The 17,264-nt window shown below is 45.9% G+C and overlaps 1 protein-coding gene across 1 annotated transcript; it reads right to left on the bottom strand.

The window, feature by feature from the left end:
• Positions 1-86: 86 nt before the first annotated feature.
• On the bottom strand, positions 87-3,796 carry ATP6V1G1 (ATPase H+ transporting V1 subunit G1). The gene is made up of 3 exons (XM_080355682.1): positions 3,661-3,796; positions 2,289-2,389; positions 87-883 (listed from the first exon to the last, which is right to left on the bottom strand). The coding sequence occupies exons 1-3, from the start codon at positions 3,740-3,742 to the stop codon at positions 710-712; spliced, it is 357 nt and encodes a 118-aa protein (XP_080211808.1). The 5' UTR covers positions 3,743-3,796; the 3' UTR covers positions 87-709.
• Between the last annotated feature and the right edge of the window lie 13,468 nt (positions 3,797-17,264).

Here is a 17,264-nt window from a genome sequence, read left to right as displayed (position 1 = left end):
CTTTTTATCTTGACATTCTTTTTTCAGAGTCCAGACTCCCATGCAACACAGCGAGACCTTTCAGCACTCTCAGAACAAGTTTGCAGGAACAAGACTGACTACAGACTTCAGAGTTAAATAAGTGTTTTTACTTTCAAGTGTCACAGTGCCAGACTTGTAACTCAAGCTAACAGCAGAATATACAGAGGATATTCAACACAGAGAAACTCAAGCACCTGAAAAATATCAGCAAGCACTGTACAGCCAGAGAATTCTGCTTACAAGGTTTAACCCCTGTACAAAGGTTAACAACACACCAAAAAATGCATTTTGGTCAACAAGAACACAGTTGCACAGGTCTAACAATTCCTGGCACAGGAATTAAACTCCATTTAAACCTGGCCAGCAACTCTCTCCCCTTTCTGCTTCTCAGAGAAAAGCCTCCCACTGAATACTATCCAGATAAAAAGGGAGCATTAATGTGCCAACTTGAATGTATATTGAATAACTTGGCCCACATTTGAGACATGGTCATTTAATGTTTGAGTAAGCTCTGAGTGCTGAGAGAGACAAACAGAACTCAACAAGATACTGATGACCTACAGGTTATTGAAATAATTTAACACATTCATAAGGGGAACAGTTAAGGTATGGCTGAGAGCTGTACATTCCACCTGAAGCTCAGACGTTACTACCAGCATTTCCAGTGTGCTTATGCCTCATTCCGCCATTACCCGTTGATGCGGTAATTCACATGGATTTCGGGTTTGATGTCACACACTAGTGACAACAGCTGGGAGAGGACAACCTCACGGTTCCTCTGGAAGTTCTGCTGGATCACGCTCATCTTTTCCTGGGTCTCTTTCTCAACTTCAGTGGTGCAACTGCCATGAGATCCAAGTGCCTACAAATAGCAAAGGAAAAAGAAAGCTCAGATGTGCGTAGCCTGACAAAGAAAATGTGATTTTGTTATTCTGGACTGTCTCACAGCATCTCAAACATTAGTCTTTGCTGAGGGAAGAACTGTACCGAAAAAAAAAACAACAAAGTACTGTTGGATTCTTGACTCTCTGCTCAGATTTCTCACTACACTTATATTTCATCCACAGCCCCTGCCTTTTATCCTCTTATTCATCATCTATGAATTTAAAGCATGGGCTTCTAAAGAACACCCAAAATAAAGCTCCTGCCATACTGGCAACTGGAACTGGGAATCCCTGGGCATTACTGTACTAGATACTGTAAGAAATGTAATAATCGTGATTTAATTTAAGCACGGTTTTCACACAACCCCATTGCTTCTAGCCTTGAAGAATTTTCATAAAAATCTCTGCCTTCTAACCAGACTGTGGGCAACACAACACACACAGCAAGGAGTCTCTCACAGCTTACAATGTCCTCCTTGCCCTATAAGCAACGGCAAAGAGAGCAGACTCCTGTTATAATTGGGGGAAAATGGCAGGAAAAAGGTACACTGAAGGAAACTTGCACCCTGGGACTCAAATTCAAAGAGCTTCTCTCTCCAAAGAAGGATAAATAAAGCAGAACCAGCTGACTGGCAGTGAAGTCCACTTTATGATCCTGGAATTGACCGGTACCATAAACCTAGTGAGCCAAGCTAACAAGTGGTTGTAAAAACTAACCCTGACCTCCTGACATGAAGGCAACTATGCAGAAGAAGGGAGGAGGTGGTATTGTGCTAACCAGATGGACAGAAGGGAGGGTTGCCAGGTCATTTTTTTAAAGACTTTAGAACTGGTAGGGACACACAGGCAGCAGAAACAACCTTGGCTGGTGAAGGACCCCTGTTCTGCACCTTTGGGAATAACTCGTCTTGTTCAGGATAGGAAAACACACACCTTGGAACACAGCAGGCAATGCTGCTAAGCAGAATACAAGTCTTACAACTGTTTCAGCATGAGAGCAGCACTGATGAGGCAAGCAGTCTCTACCACGTTAGCATCCCAGAAACAGCCTTGTGGCAGGAGGAATGAGCTCAGTCTTTTTTTAACACTGCTACATAGCAGGTTTTGGGAGGCTGTGACCCATCAGGGCACCAGCCAATACTTGAGCTTATTAAGCTAATTCACTGCCAATCAATAGTCCTGGCTGTGGAGATGCAACACACCGTGTTCTGATTCACTTCCACTGGTTTTTCCGTGACATGTGGCTGTGCATCAGAGGAAGGCAGTTAGGGAAGTGCTTCTCCAGCAACACGCTCCACCCCAAGGGCTGCTCACAAGACAAGTAACCCCAAACACAAGGCTAAGGGGCTGGGTGGGTAACAGTGAATGATCTAGAAAACAAACCGCTGCTTCCTTGGCTTTGAACTCCTTCTCCCTCTGCAGGCGGTATTGCTCAATCTCTGCCTGGGCTTCTTCTTTTGCCTGCTTCAGCCGCCGATTCTTCCCTGTTTCCAAAGAACATGCCATATGAAACAAAGAAGAAAAAGCATTCAGAACACTTTTCCCCACACCCTTCCAGATACCCGATGCAAACAGTGTTTGCTATTGCAGCAGAGCCTTCTCTAGCAGGCATCAGCAGGGTACCACACACCTCACAGCCCCCCCCAGCTTTGCTATATTAGCCAGTCTCAGGAGCATGAGATCACCCCATTTACCACCAAACCATCACCAGGATCACTACACAACCAGCTCCCACCAGCAAGAACTGGAGAAGTTCTCTGAGCCAGCGGATGCATGAGACAACCCACAGGTCTGGCCTTGCTCACATGAGTGTGTAACATCCCTGAATGACCCCAAAGAGCAAAGCAGAAAGAACATTAACTCTTAGTTTTGCCTCAAGCCAATTGTGCAACTGAGAGAAAAACTGATGACTGCATCAACTTCCCCTCTGGACTTTCCACCACAGCCTCCCCTCCAAGGTTACCACCCTTAGAGTGAGCTACAACAAGCTGCGTCTCAAACACTGTCAGGGGGCAGAACCATAACACCATGTGTCTTCATTAAAATCAAATAAAAATGCTCGAAGCAGGAAAAATTTGTAAAGGTGGGGATCTTTGCAACCAGCATTTCTCTTGCTTAAAAGGAAAAGCTGACTTGGCTCCTTAAGGAGTAGCTCAGTGAGCTCTATGAAGTGTTTGATCACCAAGATGGAAACACAGTTTTCATCAAGTAGTAAAACAAAAAATAGCAGGAAAGATGCAGATAAGGACACACAGCCACTGCTGCCATGAAGGACAGGGGCTGGATGGTGGTCTCCTGGGGAGAGGCCCACTGAGCACCCCTGAGACCTGCCCAGGCCTCTCCTCCCATACGAACCAGGACTCCCCTGCGGTTCCAACACCTCCACACAGGTTTCCGGAGGCCTGACCCAAGGAACCGCGTTCCTCCTCACCATCCCTGAACCCTCCGGCCCAGCTCCCACCGGCGAGGCCCAGGGCGCTGCGGGCCCTGCGCCCCATCCCCGAGCGAGGTGAGACCCGCATCCCCTCCCCAAGGGCCCGGGGGGGGTGGTCCCCACGATCAGGGCGCAGCCCCACACTGTCCTCGGCGGGGCCGCACCGGCAGCTCCCGCTCCCCTAAAGCGACCAGGCCCGAGAGGCCCGAGGCGAACAGGCTGGGCTGGGCTAGGCCAGGCCAGGTCCCTCCGCCGTTTCGGCCCCTCGCGGCAGGCCGCGCACCCCCCGGGACAGAGCGGGGCCGGGCAGGCTGTACTCACGCTTGCGGGCCTCGGCCACCTTCTCGGCGGCGCGTTTCTCGGCCTGCAGCAGCTGCTGGATCCCCTGCGACTGGCTCGCCATGGCAGCGCCTCCCCGCTCCCCTCACGGCCGCCGTAAACGTCGTTGCGTCAGAGCGGGCCCCGCCCACAGCACACAGACACCGCCCTAACCCCGCCTCCAGCCAATAGGCTCCGTCCTAGCACGGCTCTAACCCCGCCCACAGGTATCTGACCCCGCCCTAAATCCAACCCCCGCGCCCAGGCCCCGCCCCCTCTGGCAGGGCCGCTGCTGCCGGTCTGGGGTTTACGGGTTCGCGCCCGGGGTGCCGTGCAGAAAACACTAGAGATCACACCCACCCCCCGGCTGAGGCTTCCAAGTGCTTTCTTTGCTTCCCCCGGCCAGAAAATATGCTGAAAACCTGAAGGGAGAGTGGGAGACTACTGTGGGTCCGTAGATTCCCTGACGGAGGGTATGGGAACAGAGACTGACCTTTAGGATACTAAGGTGTACCCGTGAGAAAGAAGGGAGTAAAAGAGTAACATTTACAATAGCAAAATTAGCCAATGATATGTTGCTATTGCAGTCTGTAACCAATAGCAAAAAGACACAAGAGCTGGTAAAGACTATATAAAAAAGCATTTGTGGCAATAAATGGAGACTGCTGTTTGGACATAAGAAGAACTTCGTCTATGTCATTTGTTCATCTCAACTGCAACAAGGGAGCCTCCCTTAAGCCCTTTTGGACAGCAGCAGGTGAAATTGATGTTTTTTATTTCATGTTTTCTATTCATTTGCCCCGCGGCAACCCAGAATGCACATTGCCATTAACACCAGACTCCGCCATGGGAAGCTCTGGTCCCCTCTGGGCAGCAGCATCTCCTCCTGACCGCCTGGGACCTGGTGTGTCACTCCCAAGCAGGGGGGGAATTTATAATATAATCACTCAGGAGCATCTTCTGCAGGAGCTCCCAGGGGAGCCAGACCCCTCTGCTCCAAACACCCACCCACCTCACCCCAACACCAACCCAGCCCTTGGCCATCACATCCCGGGGATGATTTAAAGCCCTGAATACGGCTCTCTCGATGCTTTTGGAGCATAAATTACAATTACTGCTGAATAATATTGCTCTAATGAAGCATCAGAGCCACGACAGTGACTCACAGCACTGCAGGGAGGAGCGGGGTCTGCTGATATGCCTCTCCCATCCCTCGTGATGGAAAGGACAGGAGACAATGAATCAAATGCATATTTATAGAGCAAATAGGAATATTCTGAGTGCTTGGCAGGGTGACCTTCATCCGGGCCCAGCGATTAACTAAATGGGCTTAGCAGGTCTGTTTGTCAAGTGTTAAAGGAAATATAAAAGGAAAGATAGAGAGAAAAGCTCTGATCATAAACCTGGGGTTTGAAGCAAACGTGGGACCTGCTGGTTTGCGTGACCGGGGAGCAGGTGCTGCCGCACCGACTGCTCCTGTCAGACATGGGCAAAACAGCAATTCTGGTCCTAAACCCACTATCACAAAGGGGACAGGTTTAGCTGGGGGTGGCAGCTCAGGCTCTGTGCTGGTTATCAGTGATCGCAGAAAGAAAAGGACAGAAAATGCAGGTCCAATTCAAAATATACCACAGCCAAAAAACCTGGTGGGGTTCAGCTGGGCCAGATCCAGGCTGGTTTACAACAGCAATGGCTGAGAAACATAAGTTTTCACACCTGTCTCTCAATTTGAGGAGCCCCCCGCCCTCCTCTCACCCAGACTCTGCAACAGCCATGAAGTGGTTTAACTTCCACCAACTCCTGCAGCCTCTGTCCCATTCCCATCTAGAAACTCACCACCCTCATTAACTGCTCTCATTTTTAAAGGGATATTCATCTGCTGCTAATTAAACCGCTTGAGCTGAACCCACAAATTAGCCCCCCAGCAAGATGCTCTGAACACATTGTGGTGCATCCAGCTGGGGTGGCAGCAAAGGGGCCCAAACAGGCCCAGCTCCCCCCTGAAGTCACAGCCATCACCAGGACATTCTTTTCCTCCAGGGTAATTGCAATTTTCAGACTCACTGCTTCTGTCTGTAAGGTAATTATGATAATGATGCCCCTTTCTGCTCCCAGAAATATCCTGGCTATGACCACACTAAGTTTCCAGATAAAAATCCCACCCAAAGTTAAAGTTTTGGTTTGACCAAAAACATTTGATAATTTTCAGTGGTTTCATTTTGATGAGGCAATAACAGTTTGCATTTAAAACCAGCTTTGGTTTCATTGCATTGCTTTTTCGTTTAAGTTTGCTTGAAAGCTAAATGAAACCTCATGGTGCGCATCACATGAAACAGATGTGAATCTGAAAGCTCTTTGATCAACTTTTCAATTCACTTAAAATTTTTAAAAATGGCTTCTTGCTTATGGCAAAAAATGTTTCCAATTCTCAAATCTACATTTACATGAATAAGAGAGCTGCTTGTAGAGCTTTAATTCCATCAGCAGTGGATTTATAATCAATTAGCATTACAAATACTTCCAAACTTGGCTTTTATTCCCCCAAAATTCGTTGTATGTGAGCTTGTCATTTGCTATTACATAGAGAGCAACTATTTCTGAAACGGATACCAGAATCCTGTTATTTGTTCAGTAGTGATTTCTTAATACCATAAACTTGACTAACACTACATTTCATGTCACTCACACTCAAAGAAAAACATCTGTAGAAGGCTAAGGCTGCTTCTGCTCTCTATCATAATAAATTGCTAAAAATCTTTTTGGCACAAAACTGGTCCCACTTGTGCTGCTCTGCCTGGGCTGGTGGATCATTCAGAGACGTGAATCCTGCCCGCTCACCCTGAGACCCCAGCCTCTGGTTACACATACACTAAGGTATTTAAGCAACATGAAAAGTTTAGTATTTTAGAAAGAAGTTCTCTCTATGCCTGGATTCTATTGGGATCTGAAATGTCCCGAGGACAAGGAGTTGGCTCAGGGTTCACACGCCGGCTCTTGCCAGAACGAGTGATCTGCCCTGCAGAGCTGGAGGAAATAAAAGCATCTTGTTCTTCTTCAGCTGTTTCCACAGATCACATTAATGAACGTGAAAATAAACACATTTCTTCACTACTTTCTTTCTTTTTTATTTTCTTGCAAGCGTTGAAGACTGATTTTCATTTTGGAGCGGTGTCTTTCTGCTTTCGTCCGACGCTGGGTCATAACTCCATGCATGCGTTACACCAGCTTCTAAAACATCAGAGGACATTTCTAGAATCAGGAATTTAAAAAAGAGAAACACAGGTCGCCTTTGTTTTTCTTTGAGGTTCCAAGCTCAGAAAACATGTGCCACGTCTCATGATCCTGAAGTCTTTAAAGAGGGTAAGACACTTTTCCTAAGAATGAGACTTTAAACATTGTTCCTGCCTTCTTTCCAGATCAGGCAATCACATTTCTCCTCTCTAAATTCCCCTGCACTTTCAATTGGATACATTATTATTCTCCATTCCCCAACTTAAACTGTTACGCTGTGCAAATTGTCTACCCTTTTAAAAAGGTTTTGTGCTGAATGCCTGTGAACCGAACTCGTTTCTCTCCTCTGAGTTTTAATTCATTAACACAAATCACTTTGAGGCATTGAGATGATGCAGCTGTTGATTGTCAATAAGTGATCATCAGCTGATCATTAAAAGACTACCACTGCATAATTATTAATTAGAATTCATAGTTTGGAGGTATATTTTAAATTTATAAACTGAGTATTAGAAATCTAAGCACAAAGTAGCAGTAAAATTTACATAGAAAAAAAAAAAAAAGACTGTATCTGACCTACACCAAGAATTTGGCCCAAGAATCCAAAAATAAGAACCATTCATTTTTCATTTGGACTTTCCTTATCATCCAGAACAATTTAAAGCCCAGAGTAACCGGATTGCAGTGATGGAATTACACCAGAAGAATACACTCATGTTTATATTGTAAGAATTGATTTTTTTTAAAAGCAGTTTGAACAGCCTTTCTTCTAGTGTCAACCCTTACTGTCTGTCTTTGGGAAAATATGTTGCCGGGCTTGTTCAGTGGTTTGCTGGGCAGGCTGGGGGGTCCCCAAGCTGGGTTCTCCATGGGGTCCTGTCCCACAGCCCTATTTTCACTGCAGCCCCTTCCACTGGGCTCCCACATTCTGACCCAGCAGATGAACATGTTCCTCCAGCACTAACAAGCTGCATTTGGAGCACAGGACCAAGGAGCAGGTGGTGGCAGCGCCATCGGCCTTGGCACAGCCCTGCTGCAAGGTGCCTTCTCCCGCAGGTGCCTGCCAAAGCCACTCTTGCCCCATCACCTACAGCAACAAAATGATGTCTGTGTTTCATGTAAATCAACATCTTTTCATAAGAGCAAGGGAAGGTGGCAACTCTGGTGATGTATTCTTCTGTTGCGATGAAATGTCAGCAGACCTTATTAATTCCTTGCATGCCAAAAGAAACCTCCATTCCTATTTCCTTGACATCTCCTGGTGTCCATTCTTAATCAGAGGTCAAGCATTCTTCGCAAGGGATGTGACTGGGATGTTTAATCCATTGTTTGATGAGTAACTGAACACTCCCCATGGGGCTGTTGCCTCTGAGCTACCAGCTGCTGCTGTGTTTGGTGTCTGCAAAGCCATTGATGGCCCCAGCATCAGGGACCACAACTGTGTTGGCCATCATGGATTCATCCATACAGTGCACAGGCTGTCCAGACAAGAATTTTTAGATACAACAGCAAAACCAAGCAGGCCATGTTATACACTAATTAATAATAGATTCTCCTATAATGGGCAGCACCAAAGCTTTGACTGCTGAAGGCAACTACCAGTTCTTCATTGGCTTCTGCAAGAACAATGACTTGGAGACATCCCAGGCCAGGCTGGATGGGGCTCTGAGCAACCTGAGCTGGTGAAGATGTCCCTGTCATGGCAGGGAGGGCACTGGGGAGCTGGGAAGGGCCCTTCAACACAAACTGTTCTGTGTTTCTTTGAACAAGAGCACTATTCCTGCTCCACTGGGGAGAAGCACACAATCCAATATTGTTTTTCCTATCATAAAAGATCTCTTGGCTTTTCAGTTCAGTTTTCTCTGCCAAGACACTGAGTAATGTCATTGTGTACCACAGTACAGCCACTGCTTTCAGGTGGCTGAATTTCAGTGATGAATGAAGTAATCCCTGCATATGTAGATTGTTTGACACTTTGAGAGATGCTTAAATAAATGACATACTTTAGTATAGGACTCATCAATATTGCTTGAAAATATCAAAAACGTCTGAGGCCTCAGTTTAATTTAGATGCTTATCACAGGCTCTAGAGAAATGGGAAAATGTGGCAATAACAAAACACCACGGCAGTGACACCAGCAGCTTCAAGCCATGGTGGAGAGCTGGTGTACTTGTAGGCCCATGAGGGAAGATGATGTGGGTGCTAGGGGATCCTTTTCAAATGCTTGTTCAAACAAAAGTGATGCTGGAAAGCATCCAAACGACAGCATCTGGGGCTTGAGCAAATATCCTGCTGGCCTCTGGGGCTGGATGAGATGTATAACAAGAGTTGCTGATGTGCAGGTTCCTCAAGGGATCGCTCACAGTCAGATACAAGACTCTCGCCTGCTAAGCAAAGCAGATTTTCTCCATAAAACAGCAGCAAAGCAATAGACCCGTCACTGCAGAAGTTCAACCAAATGCTCTGAATTGCCCCAGTAAGGTGAACTTTCCTCACCCCCAGCTCAGCAGAGTTTGGAGCCTCAAGTCAGATGACAAATAACTCCTCAAGTAAGGTTTTTCAGAGGTGCATAAGCACCTATGCATGCAGATAGCTACCTAGTGGAACTGATTTGTTTACAACATTCATGGAAAAAAATCTTAATAACCAATTTCTATATTTAGTCTAAATGCCTTTAAAAATCCAAGCTCTATATGCCTGTGCTTACTGGCCATATCCACTCATTTGAGGCTATGGGAGAAGGTCAAAAATAAACTGGGAGCCAGCACAACCCTCCCACGGTCCTGATGTTTCTGCCGAACAAAACCCAAAGGCTGCTGGTCTGCTTTGGCAAAGCTGTAAACACATTTTTGACTCTGTTATGAAAGGCACAGTTCATTGCAGAATCAAATCCACCCAGTTTACCTGAATTACCCCCTTGTTCTCTTACTGCTCTTCCCTCTCCAGATCAAAACCCTACACTCCATCCCACTTGTTTCCATTGCTATTTGCCAGACAGCACTTAGCTGCAGGGAAAAATAAAAATCAATGTGTTTTTCCACCACCTCATTCATCAGCTTCATGCTTCACCCAGCATCGAGCCATTCGTTGCCAAGATGAGTTCTCCAGCAGCTGGCCACCACCAAACAAGCCCAGGGCCATTGGTTTGCTGTATTACAGAGCTGCGAGTGCAGGGGCTGCAATTATCTGCCTGAGTGTGTTATGGGCAGGGGCACAGGAGCCAAGTTTGGGCTCCATGTAATGAAATTGCAGTTCAGTAGGTTTCAGGATATTAATAGCATGATTAATCTGGAGCAACCATGATAACAAATTGATTAATCAAGAACAATGAATCATCTTCTTACATGGGTAAGTCTGGCTGGTTTTTTGGCATTGGAAAGCCAGGAACTTGTCTACAGGGCTGTAACAACCTCCAGCATAGAGCAATACCCAGCACTTGATTAAACTATTTGGAGAATGCAGAAGACAAAGGATGAGAAGGCTGCTGGCTTTTACATCTCTAAGACTTGGACACAAGTAATGGAATGGCTTTCATCCTAATTTCTTGACCCTCCTCACCCCCAGCTACTGGCCAGTCCTGGAAGACTTTGGGACTGGCTTTACAGGGTCTGGAGCCAGGACAAGATGTGACTGCCCTGGGCATGAAGGACATGGGCAGGAGTGTGGCAGCTCCAGCATCCAGAGCCTGCAAGATACACTGAGTTGCTGAGTGACAGGCTGGGGACCCTGCACCCCAAAGCCCTGAGCTCCCTGAATTTTCTCATGCAGTTTTCCATCCACGGCCCTTTGAAGGCAGACTCTGGGCTATTTCTAAAGGCTCAGCCCAGCTGGATCCAGCTGCCTTCCCACTGGCAGTAACATGGGTCACACAGGCTCACTGTGCTGCAATGTTTGAAGAACCTTCAAGCATCAGATAGCAAATCTCACTCCCTGTAAACCACAGCTGGAAACTGAACTCTCATTTCCTTTGAGGCACAAGTGGATAACTCCTGCACATGGAATACAAGTCATCTGCCCACATCTCCTGATCCAGAAAGGAAACACTGAATGAGCCCCAAGAAGAGCCCTGCTTGTGCACAGGGAGGATGAATTATTGTCTTGCCTTGGTGATCGCACCTTTTGTTCAGAGAGGTTCACTAACCATCCGCTGTGGCATTGCAGTGCACATATCCACATCCAAGCAGCTGGAGATGAGCACAGCTGAGAGGGAATAAGTATGTGCCTCTCAGCCCCGATGCAGGCTATTTATAACACCTCAGAACTTTTTGGCTGATAATTTGTAAATGCTGTCCACCAGCACAGAAACAACAGCAGAGAAAATTAGCCATTTGGCTCCAGGTTAGCACCCAGAGTCCTCTGCTACACCCAGTCACCATCCACATGCAGGGAGGCACCAGCTCTGACATTAACTAGTCCCAGGGCAAATCAGAGCTTATTTCACTTCCAGGCATCTCCTGGGTGCTCTCAAGTGTAGCATCTCTGTAGGAAGGTGCTCAGGCATTGCTGAAGCTCAGAACATCCATGTCCCCTCCATTAACTCTGATACTGCACTGGAAAACCACTGATAACAGAGCCCTTCCCAGCCCTCCTGCCCTGGCAGGCTCTCCAGTGCATAAGGAGTTACACAGCTGCTCCTTGTACCAAGGCTAAGAGTTGAGCAGAAGTCTTCATTAGACAGATGGGATAAGAAGTGCCAACTGCTGCAGTTAATAAGTCAAAGCCAGTCCAGCTATCCAATTCAAATTACTGGGCCACAGCTCACTGCTTTAATTTGAGAATAATTTACAGCCAGTGACAAAAATTAGATCTAAGACAAGGAGATCACTAAGATATCCAGGGCAAGTTGGTATCATGCTGTCCATTGACCTGTATTAATATTGGCATCAGAGGGAAGACAGCCTGTGACCCATATGGGCTTTGAGATCCACTGGGAACAGCAGCAAGTCTCCCCTGCACCCCTTTCACTGCCTCCTTTGCAGGAAGAGACTTTTAGAGAGACATTTCTGGGCCAGGAGGAATCCAAAAAGAGCCTGGACACATTGCAGTGGTGATAAAGTCAGGACATGGAACAACTGAGATGGCAGGTGGTAGAACTCACCCTCTTCCAGCCTTGGTAGTGATACTCCCAGAGAGGTAAGGGTTGCCTCTGGAAGGACCAGCCACTCTTTCCCATAGCACCTCCTAACAGAATAGCTTCCATTCTTAATAATTCAGCTCTGCTGCCATCCCCAGAGCCATCGAGTCACTGCAGCACTCTTGTCCCATTGAGAAACTTGCAGGTTAAATGGACAAAATGTCTTGTTGCTTCTTGGACACCTGTGATGCAAAGGCCACAGCCTTGGATTCAATTTTCCCAGCCCTGGGACCTGCTTCCAACCACCTCACATTGCTGTCAGGAGCAGAGGATAGAGGTGGACGGAAGAGTGACCTGTTATTTTAGTCTGCCAGTGATAAGATGGAATCCCAACAGAGACATTACAAATTCATCTTGCAGATAATAACATGATATATGAGCACAGCAATTAGAGAAAGACGCGATCTGTTAGAGCAACACCAGGCCATTGGCACAAGCAGCAGGACCCTCGTGGCTGCGATGTAGCTCTGTATTCACCCTCAACCTGATCCAAGCCCCAACAGCACAGATCAACAAAACCTATCGATTTCAGGGGGGTTCCATGGCAATCCTCATGCCTGAGGCAGAATAATGCTCCTATAAAGACTTCTTTGCTTGCCCAGGGCTTTAAAAGCATCACTTGGGCTGTGCTGGTATGCATGCGCTTGCTCTTTCCCCATGTAAGGCTCTTCTGCTGGATTGACCTTTTCACTCCTACAATCATTACATCTAGGCTTAGAAAGAAAATGGTTATGAGGTTGGTGACCAGCTTCGACAGCAGTGCTGGAGTATTGCTATTTGGTTTTCATCAACAGATGCCAAGGGTTTGCACAAGTTAGAGTTTAAGTGGCTTTAAGAGAGTCTCCCACATAGCCAAAAGGGTTTAATAGTATTAGGTGCCTTTGATAATCCCATATTATCTTCACAAATAGATGCTGAAATATTCAAGCAGTGTAAGATCAGGCTTTTAAAAACAGTTGTGCATCTACAGATGACACTAAGTGCTGCTTCGTGAGAATCCCACTTCTGGGACTCTCAGAAAGAAGTTCCCAACTCCTAATCATATAGAGGCGAGAGCCTAAACCCCTTAGGCCTTGCCCATACACCAGAGCTGCACAGACTGGACCATGCCTAAATCAGCACCTGCTCTTACTGATGCAAATACAGCTGAGATTGCTTGTTCTGCTCCAGCTACTGTCACAGAGAAGGGAGTCTCCAACATAATAACTGCATTCATTCAAGAATTGCATCTTGTAGCAGCATCACTAAGCAAACGATTAGGACAATCCTCCAGGTATGGACACATGAAATGAAACCTGATGTGCAGAAGTGGAGCAATGTGCATCTCAGCTGCTGCCTATGAACAAGGAGGTTGTGCTTGGGCATCCAGAGGCAGGCATTAGGAAAAAAAGCAAGAAAGAAATCAGAAAGTGCAGTTGATTCATGCAGAGATAAATTTGCCATTCCTGCTGTACAGATCCATCATTTTTAGACTTGCACTACACCTGCCCACATATCTGCAGCGTTTTGAAATGATGACAGCTTAGTTTGCCACATGTTAATCCATGGTCTGAGTGACATCTGCATACAAGCAAAGTCTGAAACACCTACACTTTGTCCCTTGCCAAAAAAGCAGCCTTTTACTTCTGTGCTTTGTAACCTTTATGCCCCAGACACAATATTGGTGAGTCACCAATGTGACAAGACAGAAATCTCAGCATGGAAGGACTGCATTGCTCCTTTTATTATCAGGCAAGGATGGATGGTTAAGATACCTGCAGCTGGTTTAATGGGAGCTTTTGGTTGATTTATGTAGCAAAATAGCACAATGAAGTGCAGGTCAAAGATACATAAAAATAATTCCCAGATTATTCACATTTTCATTGCATATATGAAGGATTAAATAAGGACCGATCCCTCACAAGGACCTTTGAGTGCTGCTGCAGTTTTAACAGGCAGAGTTATTTACTTCTGATACTTGACTGCGACCTTGATATATTAATTCTCATAAGACTTCCATGGATCCATTTTTCTGTAGATAGAAATTGCTCAATAGCATCTAGCACTGCTAGAATCAACATCTTTTGAGGTCTAACTCAGTGCAAACTGCATACATTGCTTCCCTTCCAATCTCTGCAGTGCATTAAACATCCAGCTGACCCACAGAGCTACCATCCTTGGATCCTCAGAATCCCCACATCTCTGGGGAGGAGCAGACAACAGGAAACAGTGGGCAAACCCCTGTTTTCTCCAGTCACACACTTTCTAATTCAGCAATTCAGCCTGAGCAGTAAATAAGCTCCACACTGCCAATATTTCACTGCAGAGCCAGTCCCTAGACCAGGGTCTAAGAGAGCCTTGAGTGTGTGATAGCCTTGAATTCGCTCCTAGCGATAAACAGAGGCAGAGACCATCTGTTCAGCCTATGCTATACAGCCTCTGCATCTTTATATCCAAATCACATTGACTTCCTGACCCACCTCTTGACACAGCCTAAAGCAGTCCCTTTGGAGCAGGAGATATCCAGCCTACCCAGCACATCTACTTGCTCGCTTGGTTGTTCTGTCCAACATAAAATGCAATACGGTGAATTTGCAATAAAAAGGAAAAAAACATGAGTTTCTCTTCGCAATCTCATTCCACTCCTGGGTAAGACTCCAGCAGAGTCTGCACTCCAGCTCTGTTTCAGCCAGCCCAGCAAGGGGTGTTAGATCAAAGGTCTGCTTGTTCCTACCACAGACACCCTGTTCTTAGCTCTAGGAAACATGGTCTTGCTGCTGTTATTTGTACTGAAATATATATTTGTGACGGGTGAAACCACCCCTTCAGTTCTAGCCCAAGCTTATTGGTACAGGAGGCTTAAATCCTGGGATTTCACTCAAGAAGAGTATGGTTTGTTTGTCAGCAGATAAGATTCAAAGTGACACCTTTCTGCTACACCCACATGAAGTTTTGTTTAATAATCAACAGCTTAAAGCCCCAGTGGTCCTCATTTCAGGTGGAGGCAAAGTGCTGGCACAGAAGCAGCGTTAGCTCCCAATTGCATTTGTTTTCTGTGTGAGCTCCAGCATTTTTGAGAAAAAAATGTTTGTTATCAAACCCAGACATTTCATACATATATATTTATACACATATACATACATCCTTTTCCTCCTCTCCTTCTAATTTAGACAGCAAGTGTAATTGGGGGCTGACACTTTAAATGAATTGCATCCAGCTAAGTGAAATACCCTATGCAGTCAGCTACATATTTCATTACAAAACACTCTAGCTTTTCTGTTTAAATTCATTTTCCATGAATAATGACTGGTATTTAAACAAGCACATAGCATTTTCTAAAGCTTTTTATCCACTTTAATTAAAAACTAACATTTGAAGAGCAGGGCAGATGTGCTATCCACCAAGAGAAAATAACAGTCCCTCCTTCTGGATTGCTAGTGACTTTCTGCAGTAACTGGTATATAATCATTGTTAAACTGGAATAAGTACTATCGATTGGCATTTCTAATAGAGGATATGATTTTAAAGAACTTGCAGCACCAGATTGTTCAAGCTCATTGTATTTATTGACTGTGAAGGCTGTAATTACACATGAAAACACAAAGTTATTTGTCACACATCAGATATTCTAAAGGAACATCCAATGCTACTCAAGTGAAATAAAACAAGGGCAACCACTGCATTTTGCCACCATCCCAGAACTGCAAACCAGAGTGGTGGAGAGTCCTCACGCTGCTCTAAGCTTCAGACAGAGGCAGCTGCTGGGAAAACAAGAGGTCAGCAGAAGTAAAACCCTGTGCCCCACATGAACACCCTACCAGCAGAAACAAGAGGCCAGACACTGTCTTCTGGTACCTGTATAGACACACAAAAAAGCAATCCCAGCTGGCAGGTTGCTGGGTGACATTTTATCCCAATAGCAAGAGCCTGGTGTTTCTTCTTCAAAACTGAATCTGGCTGTAGGCAAACACTAGGAATACAGATATAAGGAAGCTATCTATTCAGCATAAGAAAGAAATTCATGGAGTAACATACCATTTCTGTTATGTATAGCTTGCCTCTTTTTGTCTAGTAACTAGCACTGTTTCTCCATCTAGCCTCCAGAGCCTTCCACATTACAACACAGCTTATTCATAATTGCACATTACCTTATTTTATGATACCTTGTTGCATATATGACCATAGAAACTGGCCACAGCATCATCACTTCTCAGAGTGCAATGTTTGTGCTATGGCTTTGGTAGGAAGTGCCAGGGAACAACAGAAGGAGTGCTGGGCAAGGGAGGGGGAACCAGGAGCAAAGGGAAGGAGAACTGAGAGCAAAGTAAAGGGTCTTTAACAAGGAGGATGCAACACCAGATACCCAAGCAAGAAGAAGACAAACACCAGGCTGGCCATCCATCTCCAGAAAATTCCATAGCCAAAAACACAGACACAAACCAAAACACAAAAGCACAGACATACCCTATAAACACCACAATCTGAGGAAGTGCCTGAGCTTAAATTCATCTCCTGAGCCAACAGGTGAAAGCCGGTGGGTGGAGACCCCAGACGGGTCTGCCCAGGGCAATCAGGGCCAGGTGGAGCGTAGGGAGAAAGAGCACCAAAGAGAGGGAAAACACTTCATCTGCACAGCCGTACCATTTTGCCACAGTAATTAAGGAGTTATTAAGCAAAATCAGTCCTTAAAAGTACTCCATCCCTGTGCTCCTTGCAATCAGGAGTGTCCGTGACCCCTTCTCAGTGACTATTGCCATCTCTTCTTTCACCAGATCCTGTGTTTTTCTCCTTGCCTCTGTTTACTTCAACTTCACTAAAAACTTCCCACCACAGCTTCATCACAGATGCTTTTATCAAAGAGCAGCTACATGATTTAATGCCTTTCAGTTGCTTATTAAATCAAGCAACCTACTGAAAGAAGTACTAAATTAGCCTTGCATGTTCCCTGTCAGATCATTAGCCATGTTGGCTTTTAGGCTGTTTTCCACTTAATCTGGGATTTAAGTGTTTTCTCTCTCCAATTTGTTCTAGAGTTCTGCCCGCTCAATATCAAATGAAAGGTCGTGCTCGCTGTTCTCATGCTATAGTGCTGGGGTTTCCTCGGGCACTCTCCTGATGTGATGACTTGGAGGCGAGCTCCTGTCTGCTGCAGATTGCTGTTTATAGCATCAACAAGCACCCAGCCTGTTGTAACACTGGGTTTCCCATCTGTGCCCTCAGGAGAAAGGTGACAACAATCCAATGCCAGGGGAAAACAGAAGC

Source organism: Nesoenas mayeri, assembly GCF_963082525.1.
Source record: "Nesoenas mayeri genome assembly, chromosome: 18".
Taxonomy (NCBI): Eukaryota; Metazoa; Chordata; class Aves; order Columbiformes; family Columbidae; genus Nesoenas; species Nesoenas mayeri.
The sequence above is the reverse complement of the archived record's forward strand: the minus strand, read 5'-3'. Positions and strand labels throughout refer to the sequence as shown.